Here is a 26,604-nt window from a genome sequence, read left to right on the forward strand (position 1 = left end):
AATGAGCAGTGGTGTTGGGAAGGGGGATAATAGGGGAATGAGAAGTTGGGAGAGATCAAATGATGACACCTCTAATACCAAGTCCAACCAGAGTAGGTCCACTGTTACAACAGTATCAGAGCTGAAAACTATTTTCTGTTGCATAATTCTTTTGTTACAGTGCACGGTGCACTAAATTGAGTCTCGATAAATGATCTTTGAACTAAGAAAATCAGCACAGGACAGAGTGAGACCAGCAAGCTGAGGGAGCTGGCTGGGACTAGAGACTGCCTTTCACAACTTTGGGTAAATTTTTTGTAGCAATTGCACTTTGTGAATTGAACACCAGGTGGCTCTCTGACTGAAGTATGTTGTAGCGATCAGACTCCAGAGTCCACTGAATCATTCTCATGCAGTGTTTCTCAACTGGTGAGGTTGTCTAGGTGGGACCTCCAGGAAAATCAACATTCCTTCCAATGAAATGGCAACCACAGGCTTCTCAGAAATGACCCAACCATTATCTCTTTTCTTACAGTTTAGCAATAAACTTATTCTTGGCAAAACCACTGCAATTTTTAATGTCCTTAAATTTTCATTCATGGTTAATAATACTAAAATGCATGGAAACATAAAACGACCATTACTTGGAATAGTAGGATTTTGATTTTATCATGGTGGGACTGGACGTTTCTTCACAAGATGTTTGGTGGCACTCAAGATGCAGATGGCTGAGAACCACTGTTCTAGAGGGTGTGTCAATAAAGTCACCAGCTTTTACCAGACCCACTGGTAAGTTTGTTTGGGGTTAAATAGCAGGGAAGCCATCAACAATGCCTTGTGCTGAAGCTAAGGTTTTGGAAAGATGACCAACGATCAATCACGATATTTTATATCTTTCGAGGTGAGGTATCCCAATTGTTGTACAGTTATTTACATCACAGAATGGGCCACTCAGCTCATTGCCGGCTCCCACACAGAGCAAAATGCTGTGACATTTTGAGGGGGATATATACCTGTGTTTTCTGTAATATCACAGTGCTATATTCATTTCATATAATTGCAGCAGAGCCAAGTTTCTTTTATCCTTGGCCTCACTCAATCCACTATTTTTAAAAACAATCCTGAAATGGAGAGAAGGAGCAGAGTGTATAAGAAAGGCACAATGGTTAATTGGGGAACCAATTTTGGCAACTGGCCCCAAATGTTAGGCATACCATTAATTGTAAATGCAGTAATAGTCATACAGATAACATAAAATACAACATGTAGTACAGTGTACAACAGTGCAACATGTTGTACAACATGTATAACAATGACCTCAGACAGAGCTGTCCAATCCATTAGCTCCTAGCCACATTAGTAATCTTGATGCAGCTAATTGCATTTTTAGTTCGTGAGTATAAAATCTAACTCTTGGACATGTGGTCTGAAATGATTTGAACAAAAAGACTCAGACAGCAGGAGAATGGAAAAATAATTTGGCTGTGAACATATGTTTTGGAAGTGTTTCTGAGATTCTTCAAAGAATGAGTGGGAGACCCTCATTGTCTCTCCACTCACAGAAATTCAATCCAATATGCTCATGTTAGGACGCAAACGTTAATCAGGAAACTAACAGCATAATGTTGGATGACTTGGGGAATGTTATAAATCATTTCAGAAACCACATCATAGGTGATCATCTGAAAATGCCCAGGGCCAGCTAATTGGACGAATGCCCAATGAAAAAGACCTAGCGACAAATCTTTGATTTTTTTTCCAGAGGGCAACCAGGGAGTTAAAGTGGAGGAAAACAGAGGTGAGTACAGCTTGAGGAAATCTATTGGACTTGAAACATTAACTCTGTTTTTCTCTTCACAGATATAACCCGACCTACTACGTTTCTCCAGTATTTTCTGTGTCTGTTCAACACAGCGTTAATGTTGAAAGTAATGGCAGAGATTTTGTGTGGTACCATTGAGGATATTTTTGGAAGGCTTACTGAGAAGTGGGGTAGTGTGCGATGCAATAGCCAGACAGTGCCTTCGTTCAGTTTCAAGGAACCAGCACCCAGTGAATTTATCCTTTGTGGTGGACAAGATGATGTAACATTAGTTTCAGGGTGCTGGCAATACATCACAAAACCTGGAAGACAGTGATTAGGGTATTGAAGATAACATGCCATTTAACATTTCTTGGGCAACACGAGGATACATGTTATTACTTGAATAAAATACAGGGAACCTAGGGTGACAACCTAAGAGTGGTGAACGATGAAGATATCCTTGGATTTGTATAACAAAGAGAGACAGGGAATGGATCTGATCAATATGTTAAAGATACATTACAATCAGTCAATTGTGTTTTTGAGGTGATAGGGACCAATGGATTTAGGGGACACAAAGGTAACCAACACAATAAAGGAAGTGAGGCTTGAGCTCTTGAAGGTTTACTTATCCCAGAGAGTATTGATATGTGGAGGAGCATTCCAGATCAAACAGGATTTATTTACAATGCTTCACGAAGGTGACAAGACAGAAACAGTTTATATGGATGGGTAAAAGTGAATCGTTTGGGGGGTTATTAGGATTCGTGTTCCCCAAAGGGAGGCAAGAGGAAATGTTTCATTAGTGCACCACCAGGGTTGATTCACAGGATGGTCCTTGAAGGTATCAGAATGAAGGAAAGTTGCCACATGGATATAGGATAAGCCGAGATTGGAAGAAGCATATATGAACCTAATGGCTTTTTCATGCTCCAATGTACAAATGTAAACATTAACCCATCAGAGTTTGGTTCTCACTCTCCATGGCTTCATTAAGAACGAGCTATGACTCAGTACGGTTCAAATAAAGTAATGAGACACATTTCACCTGTAAAAAGCGAACAACAGACAAGACAAACCTAATAAAACATACCCCCCTTCTGCCCTGTTAGACTATATTGACAACAGTGCACGGTGCAAATGGAAATGAGATGGTGTTAACCATTGTTGACCAGCTCAGTTCCCCTTATTTTGGCACATTTACACATCTAGAATTTATTTACTGGATTTTGTAAGTCAGGAATCTGTATCTTCATGCAGTTTCTTCATTGTGTGGAAGGATGCTCAGTGTTTTGGCAGACACCAGTGTTCCACTTGTCTGAGCATAAATTCCCTTTCTGCCAGCGTCCTTGCTTGTTCACTCTTGGTTCACCAGTGATGGGAATGAGGCGGAGGAACTGAATTCATGTCCCGGACACTGTCTCAGAACTGGCCAGCGGTGCTGGGGTCACACTGCAAGAGGCGGACAATGGATGGGTCCTTTTTTGCTCCATTGATGAACTCTTCCAGTGAAAGTCTGCCTAAAATCCAAAAACAAGAGATGGTTCAGAATGAGAATTTAATGGTGAAACGCATTTTCCTTCCAATAGGTTTGACCCTTTTTGATAGATATGCTTCTTTCCCACTACACACCCTGAGCCCTCAAAAAACTTACTCAACACAACTTGTATTTATATTGTATTGTTGACGTAACAAAACGTCCCTACTGTTACATGGAACAAGTTGTCTCGGAAAGCTTTACCTCGATGTCAAGGTTTCAGTCCATGACCAGACCTCCCAGTAATGGATAACTTCACTTATATTGCTAACACACTCCCTCAAGTTGCCTACATTGCCTTAGAACAGAGAAGGTTGAGGGGGGGAATCTGACTGAGGTGCACAGAACTCTGAGGGACATAGGTAGGTTAGGTAGAAATACCTTTTTCCCTTTGGCAGAGGGCTCAATAACAAAAGGCATAGATTTAAGGTAAGGGGCAGGAAGTTTAAAGAGGATTGAGAGGAGAATATTTTAATTCAGAGCATGGAGGGTATTTGGAAAGCACCACATTATTTAAAAAATGTTTAGATGAGTATTTGAAACTCCATAGAACTAGACTTTGGGACTGGAGTAGATAGGTGCTTGACAAATGGAGTGGACATTCATTAAGCCAAAAGAACTCTTTCCGTACTGCAAAACTATGATGAGACACCTGCAGTAATTTCCAATGCAGGAACAACCAGTTTGAAAACCAAAAGGAGGAGGTTTGCCTAATGTCAGTAGAGAAACAATTCTGGCCATTGTACACAGGTGAGACTTGCACTGGATGGCAGCATCAAGCCAGAAAGCTCAAAAATGCCTTCTCTCCTAATGTGTTCAGAAACTTGTGAAGAGTAGACGACAGAGCAAAATATCTAGCATTGAGGTGTTCACCTGATCGAGCATGCCAAACATCCACAACATATTGAAACACCCAAGGCTAGGTTGGCAAGCAGGAGGCTGGAGGAACGGAACAAGCCAGGCAGCATCAGAACTTAGAGAAGTCGACGTTTCAGGTGTAACCCTTCTTCAGGACTTGGGTCACGCCTAAGACATCGACTTCCCTCTGGGTGCTGCCTGTCTTGCTGTGTTCTCCTAGCCTCCTGGTGCTGCCTGGCTTGCTGTATTCTCCTAGCCTCCTGGTGCTGCCTGGCTTGCTGTGTTCGCCCAGCCTCCTGGTGCTGCCTGACTTGCTGTATTCTCCTAGCCTCCTGGTGCTGCCTGGCTTGCTGTGTTCTCCTAGCCTCCTGGTGCTGCCTGACTTGCTGTATTCTCCTAGCCTCCTGGTGCTGCCTGGCTTGCTGTGTTCGCCCAGCCTCCTGGTGCTGCCTGGCTTGCTGTATTCTCCTAGCCTCCTGGTGCTGCCTGGCTTGCTGTGTTCGCCCAGTCTCCTGGTGCTGCCTGACTTGCTGTATTCTCCTAGCCTCCTGGTGCTGCCTGGCTTGCTGTGTTCGCCCAACCTCCTGGTGCTGCCTGACTTGCTGTATTCTCCTAGCCTCCTGGTGCTGCCTGACTTGCTGTATTCTCCTAGCCTCCTGCTTGCCAACCTTGGATTCCAGCATGTGCAGTTTTTTCTTTGACTCTAACCATGGCTGGGTTGGCCTGGTCATGTCGACAGAATGCCTAACACATTCTTCCCAAAAGTGAATCTTTCATGGACAATTTCAGACTGGGCTGCACTCTCCTGACAGTCAAAAGAGGCTGTAAGGGCACTCTGAAGACTTCAATTTTAATATCAGCCACTATTTCTGGGAGAAGCTGGCCCAGGGTCTTTGCACATGATGCAACCAGAAAAATACAGTCTTGCCTCCTTTGAAAGCAAACAGATATTAGATGCAGAGAGGAAACAGAAGGAGAGGACTTCCTGAGCCAGCATCACGTCTAAAACTCAGTCATCTGCAAAATCACATCCTGTTTAGAGCAAATCAGCTGCAGCAGTCACCTACTTACCTACTGGAACCCCAACAAAACCCAGAAAATAGCCATGATCACTTTTATGAATAAAATAAAACAAATTTAAACTTGGAGACACATAAGAATCATAGATAATGATCCAATTTCATTTTGAAAGTCTCAATTGATCTTGGCTCCACCACACTCTTCGGCACCACATTTTCCAGACTCGAATACAAGATAATCAGAGGGTTAGATAGGGTGGACAGGGAGAGCTTTTTTCCAAGTATGGGAACGGCAAACACAAGGGGACACAACTTTAAAGTGAGGGGAGATAGGTATAAGACAGATGTCAGAGGTAGTTTCTTTACTCAGAGAGTAGTAAGGGTATGGAATGCTTTGCCTGCAACGGTAGTAGATTCGCCAAGTTTAAGTGCACTTAAGTCGTCATTGGACAGGCAAATGGATGTACATGGAATAGTGTAGGTGGGATGGGCTTCAGATTATGACAGGGCGGCGCAACATCGAGGGCTGAAGGGACTGTACTGCGCTGTAATGTTCTATGTTCTATGAACCACTTACTGAAGGAAATGCTGTTTCTAATGTCCCCCTTGCGTCTTGTGTCAATTATTTTAAATCAGTTTTCACTGGCTCTTGTTCCTTCCAACACTAGGAACAGTTTCTCTCGATTGACTCTGTCCAGACCCCTCTTGATTTTGAACACCTCAGTCAAATCTCTCCCTAACCTTCTCTCCTTCAAGGAGAACAGTATAGACCTCTCCAATCTTTCTACATAGCTGAGGTGCTTCATCTTTGGAAACATTTTTAGGAATCTTTTCTGCACTCTAATGCATTTTGATCTTTCCCACAATATATCAGTTGAAGTTGAAACAGTGTTTTAAAAGGTTTAACATAACTTCCTTGCTCTTGTACTCTTGAAAAATACAGGTTTGGTATCCATTATTAATTCTACTGTCAATTGTCTTGCCATCCTCAATGACATATGTACATATAAACTTGGGTTTCTCTGGTCCTGCACCCACTTCAGAGTTGCATTCTTTATTTTATTTCGTCTCTCTGTGTTCTTCCTACGAAAACAAACCACCTCACACTTCTTGACCATCCATTTCATCAACCTGTTCTACACTATCTTCCTCACAGTTTACAATACCTCCATATCTTGTCTCAGATTTTGAAATTGTGTCCTGAATACTAAAGTATTGAGGTTATTTAATATACCAGGAACAGCTAGGGTCCTAACACCTGGCGGTCTACACTACAAACCCGTTCCCTGTTCGAAACACAACCATTTACCTCTACTCTGTTTCCTGTTAATTGTTCTGTCTGTGTTGCTACTGTCTCATTCTTATTCCATGAGCTCTAAGGTTCCTTGAGTCTGTTGTGTTTCACTCTATTAAAGTCCATGTATACCACATCAGCAACATTACCCCCATCAACTCTCACCCTTAGCTCATCAAAAAACACGAGTTAAAAATGACAAATCTGTGCTTGCTTCACTAATTAATTTGCACTTGTCCAAGTCATTTTCTATTCTTATTCTTTCATTGTGGTTGTATCATTAGTAAGGCCAGGACTTTCTCCCCATCCCTCATTGCCCACAAACTTGCTAGTCCACTTTAGAGCAAGTTAAGAATCAACCACAATGCTGTGGGTCTAGACTGTCATGTAGACTGGGTAAGGATGTCAGATTTCCTTCCCTAAAGGGGGTGAGTGAACTAGATAAGTTTTAATGTTAGACAATGGTGGTTACTGAGACTAGGTCTGTATTCCAGATTTATTAACTGAATTCAAGTAGCTGCAGGTGCCTTAGTGGGATTTGAACTGATATCCCCAGGTCAATAAGCTGGACCTCTGGAATATGGGTCTGGTGACATTACCATTGTGGCACCTGCATACGGGTTACTCCAGCTCAGCTCACAAAGGTAAAGAATAGCTCACTGACCATGCTGTCACTTACCATCTGCATTGGTGTCCATCTGACGGAAGATTTTTTCTGTTCTTTTCTCCGGGGTAGCTTCATCCTCGGATAACTTCATTACTGATGAAACCATCTTGTAGATAGCCTGTTCGAGGACAATAAAACCATTGCGAGAGTTTATTTTGTAACTCCTAGAACTTGTTGCATGTGTGGGTGATGGAGGTGAAGGTAAATTATTTGATTAGGGATTTAGATGAGCATTTGAATGAAAAAGACTTGCTGGGTGACAGGAATAGAGTGGGGAGAAGAAGAGTAATTGAACTCCTCCATCGAGAGCTAGCAATGCAACTCAATAGGTTGAACAGTCTCCTGGCCTGTAAGGTCTCTATAGGCTTTTCTTAAAAATATAACCTGAAATTGAATCAAATTCAGACAACTTTAGCACTACAGGCTCCAACGTGTTGTGTGTTGATCGCATCCTGTACCTGGAGAGAGGTGTATGCTACGTTGGTTAGGGGTCACCCAAATGTGATTGATAGCAAGTCTTACCCAGCATTACAACAATGCTTACACCAGCTCCATAGGATAAGGTGCCTCACCGCAATGGCCAATCCACAGGACAACAGGAGACAAGACAGTGTTTGGAGAGCATTATTTACGGTTAGCTTGGTTCTGACAACAGTAACACTGAAATAAATATCACTCTTCGAAAAACAAATGTCAGTGTCAAAGTAAATCAATCCAAAAACAGATGGAACAGTTGAGGTAAGAAGGTCACGTGGAGGTTGGGGGGGTGGGGAGGTGATTTCATTAACCACATGGACTGGCGAGAAAATAAAAGTCCATTCACTTTTGACTCACATGATGAGCAACAATTAGTGATGTAGCTTACTGAATTTTCTTAAATCGTTGCAGAGTGGTAGAGGCCATTTGGCTCATCATATTTGTGCTGGCTGTTTGGAAGAGCTAGCCAGTTAGTACACATCTCCTGTTCTTCCTGCACAGTCCTGTAAATTTTTACCGTTCATATAAGTACACGAATAGGAGAGGGATATGAGCTAGGAGCTGTTGGGACTAGTTTAGTTTGGGATTATGTTTGGCATGGACCAGCTGGACTGAAAGGTTTGTTTCTGTGCTGTATGACTCTATGTATTTAACTAATTCTCTTTTAACAGTGATGGATAACAACAACTGTGTAATAACAATTTCCATGTGTCTCCTCTCTTTTTGTGTCAATTATGTTAAATTAGTTTCTTCTGACCATCCTACCACTGCAAAAAAGGTTCTACATTGATATCGTGAGCCCACCACTGCCTGGCTTCAGCGTCAGATTGGTTTCGGAAAAAGAGAGGAATTTTAGTTTGAGCAATTGCAAGGAGGCAAGACAGGAAGAAACTAACTAAAGATGCAGCAAGAGGAGCAGGAGTTCCACATAAAGAAATCTCCCTTAGTTTCGACGGAGAATCTTATACCTGGACTATCTCCAGCATCTCAGATTTGCTGATGTAACCGTTTCCATCGACATCGTACATGTTGAAAGCCCACTTCAGCTTCTGTTCCAAACCTCCCCTGGAAGTCACACTCAGTGCAATGATGAACTCGCGGAAATCTATTGTGCCATCTCCATTGGTGTCGAAGGTACGGAAAACATGCTCGGCAAACTTGGAGGCATCGCCATAGGGGAAAAAGTTGCCATAGAGTTTTTTGAACTCTTCCATCGTCAGGTATCCACTGGGGCAGTCCTTCACAAATCCCTTGTACCATTCCTGGATCTCATTCTCCGTGAACTCTGTGTTTTCCCGTAAATCCTGCAGCACCTCGGGGCGCAGCTTGCTGTTCTGTTTGCCCATCCTCACCACCTCACAGTGTAACTGCAGCTGGAAAGGAGAGAGCAGAAAGATTGCCCTGTCAATGATTCACAGAGTGAGTTATTCCTGGGGTAGTTTTACTGACAATCTCGAGAGAAAGATTCCATTCAAGACCCTGGACTAAACATTGTCACTGATGTGGCATGAGAAATGTAGCTGCCAACAGTCACACAGCAAGATCTCTTAACTGTGATGACCAAATAGTCTCTTTCAGAGTATCAGATCAAGGATCAAACATTATGAGTGGGAGAATGGCCATCGGAATTATTTCCAGACAACTTTCCCATGCCCCTACTTTCCCCGAAATGCAGGATTCAGGAAACCCCTGCCTCCAGGAGAGGGTAAAGCCAACGTGGAATCACTCAGTAACTCTTCGCTTCCTCTTTCAAAGAGTCTCTACTGATATTGAATTGGGCATCGATAACAGAACAGATTCCATGGATCCATTCAGCTTTTCAGTTTGCATAACAAGTTACAAGTAACGTGTGAAGTTGTGGATGTGACAAAACAATGAAAATGGAATTGATGATAGGAAGGGAAAGTGATACAAGTGTCACAGAGTTAATGGCCCATTGCTGATTATGAAAATATCCTCTTAGTTAATTGCTGCCCAGTTCAGTATCAACTTCCTGCTGACCAGGAACTGTTTGACAAAAAGATGCTTGGGAAACAGCAGGGACATGTGTACTTTTCTGGTCAGTTTTATTCCAACTTACACATCTTGGATGTCTGACACACCCATTATTTATTCTCTACAGAGAAACAAGTACATAGATACACACCAATTCTCCCCATAGCCAACGTAGAACTGTCATTTGCTGCCTAGTTCCAATTGATTTCAGGCTCTCTGTTGGACCCTATTGGATGAGAAAAGTATTGTATCCCAATCCCACCCACTCTGGCTCTGTACCTCAATCCCACCCACTCTGGTTCTGTATCCCAATCCCTCCCACTCCGGCTCTATACCCCAATCCCTCCCACTCCGGCACTGTACCCCAATCCCTCCCACTCTGGCACTGTACCCCAATCTCTCCTACTCTGGGTCTGTTTCCCAATTCCTACCACTCTGACTCTGTATTCCAATCTCTCCCACACTGGGTCTGCTTCCCAATCCCTCCTGCTCCCTGGTCTCTCTTGCTCCATGTGGTCTCGTGTCCTTTATCTGAATCCAGATGTGATTCCAACATGTTTGAGCATTAACCAATACCCAAAATGTCCAGGAGTCACTGTCTCTCCCCAGTCAGTTGTGTAACTGGGGCTGTTCTGGTTTTGTAATGCTCATATCTTCACAATAATTAAGGAAACAGAATAAAGGCTGCAGTTCAAGTTGAGGGGGAGGGGGCGGTGGAGGAGAGTGAACACTCTTGTTCAGAAATTCACAAAATCGAATTATTTAATCACCACTAGAAATTCCGGCTGGAATGTAATCCGCGCCCATGTAGTTAAGGGAGGGTGGGAAATAGAGCATTAGCCATACAGTTATTTAGGAGAAAGTGAGGACTGCAGATCCTGGAGATTAGAGTCGAGAGTGTGGTGCTGGAAAAGCACAGCAGGTGGAGCAGGAAAATTGATGTTTTGGGCAAAAGGTCTTGATGAAGTGCTTATGCCCGAAACATGGATTCTCCTGCTCCTCGGATGCTGCCTGACTTGCTGTGTTTTTCCAGCACCACACTCTCAATACATTTATTTAGTGGTCACCGAGTCATAACTGTTGAATCAACAGGCAATGGATGAGGTGATTCACTCGACTCTGGGATCACACTGTGCACATACAGTAATGTCCAGGAGGGGTGTTCAGCTCATTCTCTGATTGGTAGCCATTGTGTCTGTGTTAATTTTTCAATGAGCCACTCCATTGGTCTCGCTCCCCTGCTCTCTCCCCATTGCCCAACTTGTTATATTCATTCTTAATATTTACCCTTTATGTATTCTGAACATTACGAGTTGAATCTGCTTCCACTGCCCTTCCAGACAGTGCGTCCCAGACCACAACAACTTGGTCAGTAACAATCGAAATCTCATCTCCTACCTGTGTCGTTGGCCAATTATTTTATATCTGTGTCTATGGTGATTGCTTCCAGTGGCAGGAGGGTCAATCTGTAGACACAACCCACAGGTTAAATACATTATCATTACTTAGAATATGGAACATTACAGCACAGTACAGGCCCTTCGGCCCTCGTTGTTGCACCGACCTATCACTCCTCAATTTAAAGCTATATCCCCTCGTGCTAGCCATCACCATCTGAGGAAAAAGGCTGTCACTGTCCACCCTATCTAACCCTCTGATTATCTTATATGTCTCAATTAAGTCATCTCTCAACCTTCTTCTCTCTAATGAAAACAGACTCAAGTCCCTCAGCCTTTCCTCGTAAGACCTTCCCTCCATTCCAGGCAACATCTGAGTAAATCTCCTCTGAACCCTTTCCAAAGCTTCCAAATCCTTCCTATAATGCGGTGACCAGAATTGTATGTAATATTCCCTGTGCGGCTGCACCAGAGTTTTGTACAGCTGCAGCATGACCTTATGGTTCTGAAACTCGATCCCTGTATTAATAAAAGCTAACACACCATATGACTTCTTAACAACCCTATTAACCAAGGTGGCAACTTTGAGTGACCTATGTACATGGACACCCAGATCTCTCTGCTCATCTACACTACCAAGAATCTTACCAAGTTAAAAATCACACAAACCAGGTTATTGTCCAACACGTTTAATTGGAAGCACACTAGCTTTCGGAGCGTCGTTCCTTCATCAGGTAGTTGTCTGATGAAGTAGCGGCGCTCAGATAGCTAGTGTGCTTCCAATTAAACCTGCTGGACTATAACCTGGTGTTGTGTGATTTTTAACTTTGTACACCCCAGCCCAACACCGGCATCTCCAAATCAAGAATCTTACCATCAGCCCAGTCCTCTGCATTCCTGTTACTCTTTCCAAAGTGAATCACCTCACACTTTTTCTCATTGAACTCCATTTGCCACCTCTCAGCCCAGCTCTTCAGCTTATCTATGTCCCTCTGTAACCTGCAACATCCTTCCGCACTGTCCACAACTCCACCGACTTTAGTGCCATCTGCAAATTTACTAATCCATCCTTCTATGCCCTCATCCAGGTCATATATAAAAAATGATAAACAGCAGTGGCCCCAAAACAGATCCTTGTGGTACATCACTAGTAACTGAACACCAGGATGAACAGTTCCCATCAACCATCACCCTCTGTCTTTTTTCAGCTAGCCAATTTCTAATCCAAACTGTTAAATCACCCTCAATCCCTTACCACCATATTTTGTACAATAGCCTACTGTAGGGAACACCTTACTGAAATCCATATACACCACATCAACCGCTTTACCCTCATCCACCTGTTTGGTCACATCCACCTGTTTGGTCACGTTCTCAAAGAACTCATTAAGGTTTGTGAGGCACAACTTACCTTTCTCAAAACCGTGTTGACTATCCCTAATCAAATTATTCCTTTCTAGATGATTATAATCTTTTCCAAAACTTTACCCACAACCGAAGTAAGGCTTACTGGTCTATATTACCAGGGTTGTCTCTACTTCCTGAAGAAGGGTTTATGCCCAAAACGTCGATTCTCCTGCTCCTCAGATGCTGCCTGGCCTGCTGTGTTTTCCCAGCACCACATTTTTCAACTCTGGTCTCCAGCATTTGCAGTCCTCACTTTCTGCTAGTTGATCTACTCCCCTTGTTGAGCAAGGGGACAACATTTGCTATCCTTCAGTCTTCTGGAGGAGAGGAGAGAAGAGGAGAGGAGAGGAGAGGATGCTAAATTGCCCACAGTGTTAGGTGCATTAGTCAGGGGTAAATATAGGGTAGGGGAATGGGTCAGGGTGGGTTACCTCTTCGGAGGGTTGGTGTGGAATTGTTGGGCCAAATGGCCTGTCTCCATACTCTAAGGATTCTAATCTAATCACTTCTGGCACTATTCCTATAAACAATGATGACATAAAGATCAAAGCCAAAGATTCTGCAATCTCCTCCCTAGCTTCCCAGAGAGTCCTACGATAAATCTATTTTCACACTTTTAAGAATTTCTAACACCTCCTCCTTGTGAACCTCAATCCCATCTAGTCTAGTAGCCTGTTTCTCAGTATTGTCCTTGACAACATGGTCTTTTTCTAGTGTGAATACTGACGAAAAATATTCATTTAGTGCTTCCCCATCTCTTCAGACTCCACGCACAACTTCCCACTTCTGTCCTTGATTGGCCCTAATTTTACTCAAGTCACTCTTTTATCCATTACATACCTATAGAATGCTTTAGGGTTTTCTCTAATCCTAGCCGCCAACAACTTCTCATGTCTTCTCCTTGCTTGTGTTAGCTGTCTCTTTAGGTCTTTCCTGGCTACCTAGTAACTCTCACTCGCCCTAACTGAGCCTTCAGATCTCATCCTAACATAAACCTTCTTCTTCCTTTTTACAAGACATTCAACTTCCTTAGTAAACCACGGCTCCTCCGCTCGACAACTTCTTCCCTGTCTGACCGGTACATACTTATCAAGGACACACAATACCCTCTGTTTTCTTTCAGCTGTTCCTTGAATAATCTCCACATTTCTATTGTGCCCATTCCCTGCAGTTTCTTTCCCCATCCTATGCATCCTAAATCTTGTCAAATCGCATGATAATTGCCTTTCTCCCAGCTGTAGCTCTTGCCCTCTAGTGTATACCTATCCCTTTCCATCGCTAAAGTAAACATAACTGAACTGTGGTCGCTATCACCAAAGGGCTTACCTACCTCCAAATCTAACATCTGGCTGGGTTAATTACCCAGTACCAAATCCAATGTGGCCTTGCCCCTTGTAGGCCTGTCTACATAATGTGTCAGAAAACCCTCCTGCACACAATGGACAAAAACTGACCCATCTAAAAGTACTTGAACTACAGCATTCCTGGTCAATATTTGGGAAGTTAAAGTCCCTCATAACAACTAGCCTGTCACTTTCGCTCCTATCGAGAATCATCTTTGCTATCCTTTCTACTAAATCGCTGGAACTATTCAGAGGCCTATAGAAAACTCCCAACAGGGTGACCTTTCCTTTCCTGTTTCTAACCTCAGCCCATACTACCTCAGTTGACAAATCCTCAAACATCCTTTCTGCAGCCGTAATAATGTCCTTGACTCACAATGACACACGCCCACTTCTTTTACCATTTCCTCTGTTCTTACTGAAATATCTAAATCCTGGAATCTGCAATAACCATTCCTGTCCCTGCTCTATCCATGCCTCTGAAATGGCCACAACATCGAAATCCCAGGAACTTAACCATGCTGCAAGTTCACCCACCTTACTCCAGATACTCCTGGAGTTGAAATGGACGCAATTCAAACCAACTTCTTGCTTGCTGGTGCCCTCTTGCAACCCTGAAATCTTATTTCAGACCTCTATACTCGAATTACAATTTAGGTTCCCATCACCCTGCTGAATTAGTTTAAACCCATCTGAACAGTACTAGCAAATTCCCCCCCAGGAAAGTGGTACCCCTCTGGTTCAGCTGAAGACCATCCTGTTTGTAGAGGTCCCACCTACCGAAGAAAGAGCCTCAATTCTCCAAGAATCCAAAACCCTCCCTCCTGCATCATCCCTGTAGCCACTGAGTTCAACTCATCTCTCTCCCTATTCCTTGCCTCACTAACACATGGAGAAAGTGAGGGCTGCAGGTGCTAGAGATCAGAGCTGAAAATATGTTGCTGGAAAAGCGCAGCAGGTCAGGCAGCATCCAAGGAGCAGGAGAATCGATGTTTCGGGCATAAGCCCTTCTTCAGGACATGGCTCGGGCAACAAACCAGAGATAACAACTCTGTTTGTTCTTGCTCTAAGCTTCCACCCTAGCTCCCTGAATTTCTGCCTTAGATCCCCATCCCTCTTCATATCTGTGTTGTTGGTGTCGATGTAGATCATGACTTGGGGTTGCTCCTCCTCCCCCGCAAGGATCCCATAAACATGATCAGAGACTTTTTTCCATCTGGTTCTGGTTTCCACCTTCACGCTCTCTGCCTGATTACATTCATTGAAAATTCTACTGTTGACTTTAGAGTTTGGAGCTCTGCCTATTCCCAGCACTGCTTGCCTCTTCACAGTTTATCTAATTTGTTTTCTGCGCAGACCGCACAGCAGTGAATGTGAGGCACCATTCTCGGTGCTATTTGTGTGACCACATCCGAGCTGCCTATTTGTAGAGCTCTGTAATCGGTAGGCAGGAAGTTAGGTACAGCTGCATGGAGGAATCTAAAACATCCACAAACCCACAAGGTGAAGTTTCAGAAGCTCATTTTACACACCATCGACAACAAGTTGACTGTGTCCACAGAACTAAAATGCACCTGACACAGAATCATAGTTACTTGTCTCTGCATGATTTCCTTCACTGCAGTCACCCAGCTTGTCACTTATGACTCAATATCCCTCTCACGCTCAGAAGCTGAAAGTACTGTGTCTGGATACAAGTCTCACTCTAGAGGCCTGAGCACACAGTCTGAACTGACATACCTAGTGTAGTGCTGAGGCAATGCTGCACAAGCAAGACTGTTAGATACCATTGGTACTAATACGAGGAGAACAGGAGCTTTCTCCATTGCCCTGGACAGCCCTGATCCCTCAAACCAATGTCATGAATAACACATTATGAGACCGTAAGACATAGCAGCAGAGATGGGCCATTCAGCCCATCGAGTCTGATCCACCGTTCAATGAGGTCATGGCTCATCTGTTAATCTTTAACTTCAATTTCTTGTCTTTTCCCCAGAAACCTCAATACTGATTAAAAATCTCTCTCTTTTCTCTCTTTCTGCGTCATTAATCACATTGCCATGTTTAGGAACTTCCTGAGCGCAAATTGGTCACTGCATTTCCTACCCTACGACAAAGGCTACACTTCTAAGGCACCTCATTGGTTGGAAAGCACTTTCTTGGGGTGAGGGGTGGGTGATGCTGAAGTTGGTGGGCAAGTGCTTTTACAATTTACAGGTTCCAACTGCAGTTTGCAGGCTGAGAGTGGGGAGACAGTGGCTGAAGCATCCTACTGCACTGTCCTGCACTGACATTGACCAGGCAGGATGGTTCCTGGCTTTTACTCACTCTGCTGAAATCATATTGGGACTTAGCACCTTGTACATGAATATATTCTGTGAGTCAATGTGACTGGGAGTTGCAGTATTTCAGGAAGGGAGTGAATGCTTGACTTTTATATACGCTTATCAGTAATTAGAGACAATTCCAGATTCCAGGAAAAATAGTGAAAGTGACAAGCATAGTCTATGAGTATTTTTTCCATTTGTTCATGTGATGTGGGCATCTCTGGCTGAGTCATCATCTGTTGCCCATTCCTAATTGTCCTCGAACTGAGTGGCATTTCAGAAGTTAGGGATGGGGTGGCACGGTGGCTCAGTGGTTAGCACTGCTGCCTCACAGCGCCAGCAACCTGGGTTCAATTCTAGCCTCAGGTGACTGTCTGTGTGGGGTTTGCACATTCTCCCTTTGTCTGCATGGGTTTCCTCCCACAGTCCAAAGATGTGCAGGTTAGGTGGTTTGGCCATGCTCTATTGCCCATAGTGTCCAAGGAAGGGGGTACTGCAGGTCTGGGTGGGATACCCTTCAGAGAGTCATGTGGACTTGGTGGGCCAAATGGCCTGTTTCCATATTGTACAGACTGTATGAACTATTGAACCACATTGCCGTGGGTCTGGGGTTACATGTAGGCCAGACCAGGCAATGGCAGATTTCATTCCCTAAACAATCTAAGTGAATCGATAGGATTTTTAGTGATAATCAACAGTGTTTACTTGGTCATTATTAGACCTGCTTTTAATTCCTGATTTTCACTGATTCACATTTTGCCATCTGTCGTGGTAGGATTTGAACCGATGTCGGCAGAGCAGTAGCCTGGGTCTCTGGATTACTGGTGACCCTATGCCATTGCCTTCCCAGGAAGGACAAAACTCAGTTTACAAAGCAATGGACTTGAGTAAAATAGAAACAAGTTGAAATATCAGCTAATGATAGTTATATGGAGTTGTTCACATTAAGACAATTTAATGAACTATTGAGAGATAGGATACAACCTACTGTCTCTACGACATAGCAGCCAGTTGCTATCACCTGCAGAAATTCACCAAAGACCCTTCCAAACCCACAACCACGTCCACCCAGATGGACAAGGACAGCAGATACATGGAACATCACCCCCTTCAAGTTCTCTTCCAAGTCACTCACCACCCTGACTTGGAAATATATCGCTGTTCCTTCACTGTCACTGGGTCAAAAGCCTGCAATTCCCTCCCCAAGGACATTGTGGGTCAACCCAGAGCAGGTGGATTGCAGCGGGTCAAGAAGGCAGCTCACCCCCACCTTCTCAAGGGGCAATTAGGGATGGGCAGTAAATGCTGGCCCAGCCAATGACACTCACATCCCACAAATGCAAATAATAAACAAAAACCTTTCCATTATGTTCACGTTGGACCAATGAAATGGCCTTGCTTTCTGAGTAAAGCCTGCTGTATTTAAGCACAGATTAGCCACAGTATATTTGCTCTCGAGTTGCCCACTCTGGTGGGACTTATTGCTGGAGATCTCACAGGTGACTACCCCCTACAATTCCCATACCTCACTCGCCTGTCAACAGCAGCCCAAAAAATACTAGGATAACTGACGCACATTGCATTTATGTAGTACCTTTATAAAATGAAATGCCCACAGCATTTCACGGGAAACTGTCACTGAACATGGACACTGAGCCGAAGGAGGAGACACTGGGACGAAGAAGGGTTTATAGGGATCTGGGCCAAATGCTGGCAAAGGGGTCTAGCTTAATAGAGGATATCTGGTCAACATGGATAAGTTGGAAGTCTCTCTGACTGTAAGTGATCAAATAATGGGAGAGTCTGAAAGGAGAGAGGGGTACAACAGCCTAAAGATGGAATTCCAGAATTTCTGGCGCTGGCAGCTGAAAACATGGCCATCAATGATGGAAGGACATGAGAGAAGCACGCCAGTGCCAACAAAGTATAGATGAGATTGTCCAGGCAAGAAGTGTTGGAAGTGCCCATTCTCCAGGAATGTAGCAAGAGAAAACGGTTAACCTCGTTTTCATAACTATTCCTAAAACTTCTGCAACATGTTTGTTATGAAAGTGATAAGATTTGAAACATTATGACAAAGGTATAGTTTACATGGAACGTCAGGGGAAAGTGAAAGAGTTTCATGTTATAAAACTAAGCAAGCTATACTTATTCTCTTGAATGATCACTTCCACCTTTGCATCATTCACATTTTAGTTTAAGGCTTTGTTGAGTTTGTCATTTCTATTGTTCACCAGGAACAGCAGTAGCAGCACAACTAGTAACTGTGCCATAAAGGATTGACCCTGAACTTGGCTCAGTGCATGGCATTCTCACTGAGTGGTTTGTAGGTTTGACTTCATGCCAGAGTTATCAGTCTCAAACTTCAGGTTGAGATTCCTGATGGACGTATTGATGGAGTCCTGAACTATTAGAGGGCCAGTAACGAATAACCACCTCAGTCTCAGAGGGTCAGTGCTGAGGGAGTGCCACACTGACAGAGGGTCAGCGCTGAGGGAGTGCCGCACTGTCAGAGGGCCAGCGTGAGGGAGTGCCACACTGTTGGTGGGTCAGTGCTGAGGGAGTGCTGCACCGTCGAAGGGTCAGTCTTGAGGGAGCATCGTGCTATCCGAGGGTTAGTGCTGAGGGAGTGCCACACTGTCGGAGCGTCAGTGCTGAGGGAACACCGCACTGTCAGTAGGTCAGTGTTGAGGGAGTGCCGCACTGTTGGAGGGTCAGTGCTGAGGGAGCACCGCTCTGTCTGAGGGTCAGTGTTGAAGGAGTGCTGCACTGTTGGAGGGTCAGCACTGAGGGAGTGCCGATTGTTGGAGGGTCAATTCTGAGGGAGTGTCACATTGTTGGAGGGTCAGTGCTGAGGGAGTGCCGCATTGTTGGAAGGTGAGTACTGAGTGAGTGCCGCACTGTCAGTGGGGTGGTTTTGATACAGTGATGCACTGTTAGACCAGTAGTGAGTGAGTGCAGTACTGTTAGCCAGTGTTGAGAGGGTCCTTCATTGTCAGAGATGAGATGTTAAGCTGAGGCTCTACCTCGTTCTAAGGTGGAACTAGCACTCACTCAGGCCACATCAAGTTGTTAAATGTCCAACTGCATTATCATTTGCACAATTGGGGTGGGAGAGGGGCGTAACTTAAGATATCTTTTTGCCAACGGACATACTAAAGAATTATATCTAATACATTGCTAATTGAAAAAGACAAAATGCGTTTGCATTTATTTAATGCCTTCACAACCTCAGGTCCAAAGATATCTGCCACAGCCAATGAAATATTTCTGACGTGTAGTACTGCAGGAAATATGATTGTCAATGTGCACAGAGTGCATTGTCAATCACAGTAAAACAAATGTACAAACAGCACTCAATAGTTCCTGTTTCCTGAGGGAAGTGATAGCTCTACTGGAAGCTGTTGTGACCACAATGAGGAAATCTAGTGTTACAGTATAGCTCACCCTCTGCTAATGCTCATCACCTCAAATAACACCCCCACCCCCAACCTCAACACAAACAAGGTTAAAGCAGAATGAGCCCAATCAGCCAATCACTGCCCCGTCAGCAAAGTGAAGCAAGAGGTCATTGACAGTGCAACCAGACAGCATCTGCTCCTCAATAATCTTCTCACTGACTCTCAGTTTGGATTAATAGCTGACCGATAACACCACTAGGCCATCATCTCTCTAAAGAATGTTGTATGTGGTTATTTAGCTCAGTGACTCTGGCTGTGCCTTAGTGTGATGCAGGATGCTTCAGCAAATCCAGCTCTGTCAGGGTCTGTCTCAGTGTATCTCTGTCCTTTATGCCAAGTCTCAATAGGTCACTGTGCGTCACACCATCTCTCTGTGTATTTACCTGGACCACGCAGCTCCAGATGTCATTACAGACTTTGTCTGAACAAGAATGAAAGAACTGTGATGAAGTGGGGTGAGGTGGGAATGCCTATTGCCATAATAGAAAGACAGCATTTGACCAGGTGTAGTATCAAGAAGCCTGAGTCAAGTTGATGTCAATGGGAATTGGGGGAATACTCTCTGGTGGATAGAAAGGTGGTTGTGATTACTCGAGGTCAACCATCTCAGCTCCAGGACATCTCTGCAGGAGTTCCTCAGGGTGGTGTCCTAGGCCAAACCATCTTTAACTGCTTCATCAATGACCTTCCCTCCATCATTGGGTCAGAAGTGGAGATGTTTGCTGATGATTGCCAATTTTTCATTACCGGTCATGACCCCACAGAGTGAGGCAGTCCGTGTCCATCTTCAGCAAACTTTAGGGAACATTGGGCTGTCAAGAGGTAAGTGATGACTGCACAGAAACTGACCATCTCCAAAAAGAGAGAATCTAACCATGGGCTCCTTGTCATTCAATGGTGTTACCATCACTGAATTCACCACTAACAACATCCTGGAGGGTATCGTTGACCATAAACAGATCTGAACTCACTGTGTAAATACTGTGGCTGCAAGAGCAGGTCTTAGGCTCGCAAACTGCAGGGAACAATTCACCTTCTGATTCCCCAAAGCCTATCCAAAGAACAATCAGGAGTGTGATCGAATGTTATCCATTTGCCTACCTGAGTGCAGCAGGTACACGGGAACACCACTACCACCTGCAAGCTTCTCTCTGAGCTACATACCATCCCAATTTGGAATGTTGTGACTTTTGATTTATTGTCATTGGGTCAAGCTCCTGCTGCATTTACACTACATGGATCGGAAGGATGCGTCACCATCTTTGTAGGCAGTTAAGGACATATAACTGATGTTGGGCATTAGCAAAAATGCCAGTGTTCCAGGAATGAGCATAAAAATCGACTGAAACAGGTTTTTCTGCCACATGGTGAGATAGGTAAATGCACAGAGAGATGGTGTGATGCGCAGTGACCTATTGAGACACAGCTTAAAGGACAGAGATAGACTGAGACAGACCCTGACAGAGCTAGATTTGTTGAATATCCTGCATCACACTGAGGGACAGCCAGAGTCACTGAGCTCAACAACCACATACAACGTTCTCGGGGAAATGATGGCCTGGTGGTGTTATCAGTCAAATACTAATCCAGAGAAACAGGTAGTGTTATAGAATCATACGGCACGGAAACAGACCCTTTGGTCCAACTCATCCATGCTGACCATGTTCCCAAACTAAACTAGTCCCATCTGCCTGCATTTGGCCCATATCCCTCTAAACCTTTCCTATTTATGTACTTATCCAAATGATTTTTCAAATGTTGTAACAGTACCTGCATCCACTCTCTGTGGAAAAAGTTGCCCTCACATTGTTTTTAAAACTTTCTTATCTCACTTTAAAAATATGGCCCCTTGTTTTGAACTTCCCCACCCTAGGGAAAAGATCTTTGCTATTCACCTTATCAATGCCCATCATGATTTCATAAACCTCTATAATGTCAGCCCTCGATCTCCCATACTCCACTGAAAGAAGTCCCAGCCTATCCATCCTCTCCTTATAACTCAAACCCCTAATTTCCAGCAACATCCTGGTAAATCTTTTCAGAACCCTCTCTTTCCTATAATAGGTCGACCAGAACTGGACACAGTATTCCAGAAGAGGCCTCACCAGTGTCCTGTACAACCTCAACATGACATCCCAACTCCAATACTCAAAGGTCTGAGCAATGAAGGCAAGCATGCTAAATGCCTTCTTTATCACCCTGTCTATGTATGACACAAATTTCAAAACTTATGTACCTGAACCCCTAGGTCTCTCGGTTCTACAACAATACCCAGGGTCCTATCATTAATTGTATAAGTCCTGCCCTTGTCTGTTTTACCAAAATGCAATACCTCACATTTGTCCAAATTAAACTCCAAACGCCACTGCTCAACCCATCGACCCAACTGATCAAGATTGTTTTGGAATCTTATATATCTTTTTTCAATACCCACAAATTTGGTGTCATCTACAAAGTTACTAACCATGCCTCCAATGTTCTCATCTAGATCGTTTATATAAATGACAAACAAAAGTGGACCCAGTACCGATTCCTGCAGAACACCGCTGGTCACGGGCCTCCAATCGGAAAAATAACTGTCCACCATCACCCTCTATCTCCTACTGTTAAGCCAATTTTGAATCCAGTTGGCTAGCTCATCCTGAATCCCATGTAATCTAACTTTACTAATTAGTCTACCATGTCAAAGGTTTACTAAAGTCCATGTAAACAACATCATAAGATCTGCCTTCATCAATCTTTTTGGTTACATCCTCAAAAAACTCAATCAGGTTTGTAAGACACAATTTCCCTCACACAAAGCCATGCTGACTATACCTAATCAATCCTTGCCTCTCCAAAAATGTGGTTAGGTGAATTGGCCATACTAAATTGCCCGTAATGTTAGATGAAGGGGTAAATGTAGGGGAATGGGTCTGGGTGGGTTGCTCTTCGGAGGGGCTATTTCCACACTGTAAGTAATCTAACCTAAAACAAATGCTTATGAATCCGATCTTTCAAAATCACCTCCAACAACTTATCCACTAGTGTCAGGCTCACATGTCTATAGTTCCCAGGCTTCTCCTTACAGCATTTCTTAAATAAAGGCACAACATTAGCCACCCTTCAGGCCTCTGGTACTTCACCTGTGGTTATAGATGATACAAGTTTGGGAATTAGACAGAATAGGTAGAGAGAAACTGTTCCCTCTTGTGAAAGGATCAGGAATGAGAGGGAATAGATCTGAATAGTTTAGCAAAAGATGCAGCGAGCATTGCAGAGAACATTATCCGAGAGTTTGGGAAGGAGGCAGATTCAACTGAAAGAAGGTGGGAGAATGGCACTAAGTGAATTGCTCAGCTGGGGGGGGGGAAATGATGAGCTGAATGGCCTGCTTCTGAGCTGTAACTATTCGGTGACCAGCTGGTCCACATATGCTTCAGGGTCAGTGCTGAGGGAATGCTGCACTGTTGCAGGGTCAGTGCTGAGGGAGTGCTGCACTGTCAGAGAGTCAGTTCTGAGGGAGTGCCGCACTGTCAGAGGGTAAGTCTGAGGGAGTGCTGTACTGTCAATGGGGTGAATTCTGAGGAATTATTGAACTGATATCTTTTGGTGTGATACTATTCTGTATTTCATGTAAAAGATCACATGGTACCATTTCTAGGAACTGGATGGGAAGTACCCCTGGTGTCCTGGCCAATATTTATCTCTCAATCAAGATTCCTGAAAGGTAGTCATAATCCTATTGCTGTTTAAGGAAGCTTTCTGTTCACAAGCTAGCTATTCTGTTTCCTATACGACACCAGTGATTACGTTTCAATCGTAATATATTGGCTGGAAAGCACATCATGCTGAAAAATGTGTTGCTGGAAAAGCGCAGCAGGTCAGGCAGCATCCAAGGAGCAGGAGAATCAACGTTTCGGGCATAAGCCCTTCTTCAGGAATTTTCCTGCTCCTTGGATGCTGCCTGACCTGCTGCGCTTTTCCAGCAACCCATTTTTCAGCTCTGATCTCCAGCATCTGCAGTCCGCACTTTATGCTGTCCTGATGTTATGAAGGCACTATGGAAATACAAATCTTGTTTCTTTAGGGATTAAGATGACAAGAAACAAGTATACCTCTGACGAGGACAGTGCAATTGACGTGGTGAACATAGACTTCAAAAAGAAATTGTACACAACAAAATTTATAAAAGGGAGAATGGCAATTTGGATTCAAATTTGGTTGATTGACAGTAAACAGGAAGCTATGGTTATAATTGGATGTCTTTCAGGTTGGAGGAAGGTTCATCGTGCAGTTCTACTTGGTCAGTGTTATTAAACTAGGCCAGGATGTTTTTCACTGGAGCGGAGGAGGATGAGGGGTGACCTTAGAGAGGTTTATAAAATCATGAGGGGTATAGATATGGGGAATGACAAGGGCTTTTCTCCTAGGATTGGGGGGGGGAAAGAGTCCAAAACGAGGGGGCATAGTTTTAAAGTGAGAGGAGAAAGTTTTAAAAAGGACATGAAGGGTAACATTTTTTACACAGAGAGTGATTCGTGTGTAATGAAGTGCTAGAGGAAGTCTCTGTATTAATGACAGAGACCACAGTGTAAAAGTTGGCTATTCCAAAGTTTTCAAGTTCGCAGACGATTATGAGAAGGGCTGTATAGAACTCCAAAAGACATAAGAGAAGTTCGTGAGGTGGGTGGATAGGTGGCAGATAAAGGTGAATGCAGAGACTTTTAAGGTGGTTGATTTCAGTGGCCAGATACAAAAATAAATAATTCTAAAGTATATAATTCTAAAAGAGGTTAGAACCAGAGGAACCCAGGTGTATTTGTGCACAGATCATTGAAGGTGGCAGAAACAAATTACGACAGATGCTGGAATCTGAACTGACAACAAAAAATGCTGAAGATCACAGTGGGTCAGGCAGTTTCATGGAGAGACAGCGAGCTAACGATTCAAATTGAGATGACTCTTCAGAGCTGAAGTGAACTGTGGAGGGGGCAGCATTTATGCTATGATTGGGAGGTGGGTGGTAGGACAGGTGGACAGAGCAGTTAATAAGGTAAATAATATCTTCGGCTTTATCAGTAAGGTCACAGAATACAAAAGCATGGAGGTGAACTTGTGTAAGATACTAGTTAGACCTAAACTGGAGGCCTGTGTACAGTTCTGGTTATCACACTGAAGATGGATGTGAAAGCATTGGACAGAATGCAGAAAAGATTCACATGAATAATTCCAGTGATGAGGAACTTCAGTGACATGGATAGATTGGAGAATTTAGGACTATATTCCTTGGAGAAAAGAGTATTGAGAGGATATTTGATCGAGGTGTTCACAATCAGCATGGAATTAGACAGAATAGGTAGAGAGAAACTGTTCCCTCTTGTGAAAGGATCAGGAATGAGAGGGAATAGATCTGAATAAACTAGCAAAAGATGCAGCGAGCATTGCAGAGAACATTACCCGAGAGTTTGGGAAGGAGGCAGATTCAACTGAAAGAAGGTGGGAGAATGACACTAAGTGAATTGCTCAGCTGGGGGGGAAATGATGAGCTGAACGGCCTGTTTCTGAGCTGTAACTATTCGGTGACCAGCTGGTCCACATATGCTTCAGCAGAAAATCAAGTCGAGTAAAGAAAGGGTCAATTGATTTCAGCACCAGCTAGGCCTTCAATTTGCTGTCCATGTAACTGAAGGGCTGCAACAGCAAGAAGCCCTTATAGACTTCAAACTGCACCATCTTTGTACCTCAGATCAGGTGCTGGAGGAATCTTTTTGTTCAAGGTGAAAGGAGGGGGCTAAAGACACGGTTTTTGTCATACTTATGCTGCTGTCTTGATCTGATTCACATCTACAAACCAGCCTGTGATGTTTTGAGGGCGTCAATCAAATTACATCCTGACAGTGGACTTGGAGCAGGTGAACAATTAGATTTTAGCGAAATGGATTTGGCTGGATGAGCAATTTTTAGGAGAGTGCTGATAGTGTAAACTGAACAGACGCAATCCAACAACACCTGAGAGATACAGCTGTGGTTCAGTTCAGGTGAACCCATCCCAAATCTTACATTTATCATTACTTTGCCTGGTGCAGTACTGTTCCAGTATCTTCATCTTTAATTATTGCAAACGATGCTAGCATGGGTAGTGAAAGACCCTTGTTAAATTGGGAAAAGAGAAAATGAACTGTTTTGATTTAACCCTGAAGGTGTGTCAGAGGTGGAATGGGGAAGACAGAGGACTTTGAGGGTTGCCTGTATGTTGTCCATTGAGAGACTGGAAACCAAGATACGATCTAGTTGACACTGGGGTACCAGGGAAGGGGAGTGTGTTGTGAAGTGTGCAGCCTGGTTTGCTGCAATGCAGATATCTAAAGCTGGGAGAGCTCTTGTGCATTTAAAAAAAAATTAAATGCTGATCTCTTTCTATTCCTGTACAGTATACACCCACCTCTTTAGGCTTCTCAAAATGCCTGCATTTAACCCTGATTTCCCCACAGCAGCTTCTGTCTTCATATAACCCCACTGTACAACTCCTACACTTCCCAAGCATACACTCTAGCTATGTTTGGAAATGATCGCTCTGTTCCCAGTCAGAAATTAGTGCAGCTCCTTTTTGAACCAGTTAATTGCACCAGTGTGTTTCCAGCTTTATGGCCGGTCAGTCCCACAGATCCTTTCACATGGGGAAATAAATTCCTACATTGCTACAAGTGTTTCTAGAATGTTCTTCTCTTTATTTTCCTTTCGTGCAGAACTAGCTTGGCGAGTAAGGTTGAGTTACAAGGTTATGGGATTGACCCTGACTCCTGAGTGCACGCAAGCCCAGTGCCATATTGAAGGAGGGCTGCACTGTCAGAAGTGCCGTCTTCTGTCTACCCTGTCAGGGGAAGGATTCCACAACTCGATTTTAAGAACAAGGTCAATGAGCTGAAGATTTGTCACCCAGCCAGCATGACTACAATCAGATTATCTGCTCGTTTCCTTCTGGCTATTTGCAGGAGCTTGCTGCACAGAGTTTCGCTATTATGTTTCTTGCATTGATAATACTTCAGAAACATTTCAA

At 43.8% G+C, this 26,604-nt stretch overlaps 1 protein-coding gene across 4 annotated transcripts in view; it reads right to left on the reverse strand.

The window, feature by feature from the left end:
- Positions 1 to 6: 6 nt before the first annotated feature.
- LOC122560318 (neurocalcin-delta-like) overlaps positions 7 to 26,604 on the reverse strand; it is a 49,065-nt gene continuing 22,467 nt past the window's right edge. For 3 of the 4 annotated variants that reach the window (XM_043710916.1, XM_043710914.1, XM_043710918.1), the window contains exons 2-4: positions 8,604 to 9,008; positions 7,171 to 7,276; positions 7 to 3,303 (exon numbers count right to left, since the gene is read on the reverse strand). In XM_043710916.1, the coding sequence (XP_043566851.1) occupies positions 3,206 to 3,303; positions 7,171 to 7,276; positions 8,604 to 8,981 (582 nt within the window). In that variant the 5' untranslated portion in view covers positions 8,982 to 9,008 and the 3' untranslated portion in view covers positions 7 to 3,205. Of the gene's footprint in view, positions 3,304 to 7,170; positions 7,277 to 8,603; positions 9,009 to 11,028; positions 11,097 to 26,604 lie in introns of all 4 variants that reach the window. The other variant, XM_043710915.1, reaches the window with a different exon arrangement.

This window comes from Chiloscyllium plagiosum, chromosome 20 (genome assembly GCF_004010195.1).
Source record: "Chiloscyllium plagiosum isolate BGI_BamShark_2017 chromosome 20, ASM401019v2, whole genome shotgun sequence".
NCBI lineage: Eukaryota > Metazoa > Chordata > Chondrichthyes > Orectolobiformes > Hemiscylliidae > Chiloscyllium > Chiloscyllium plagiosum.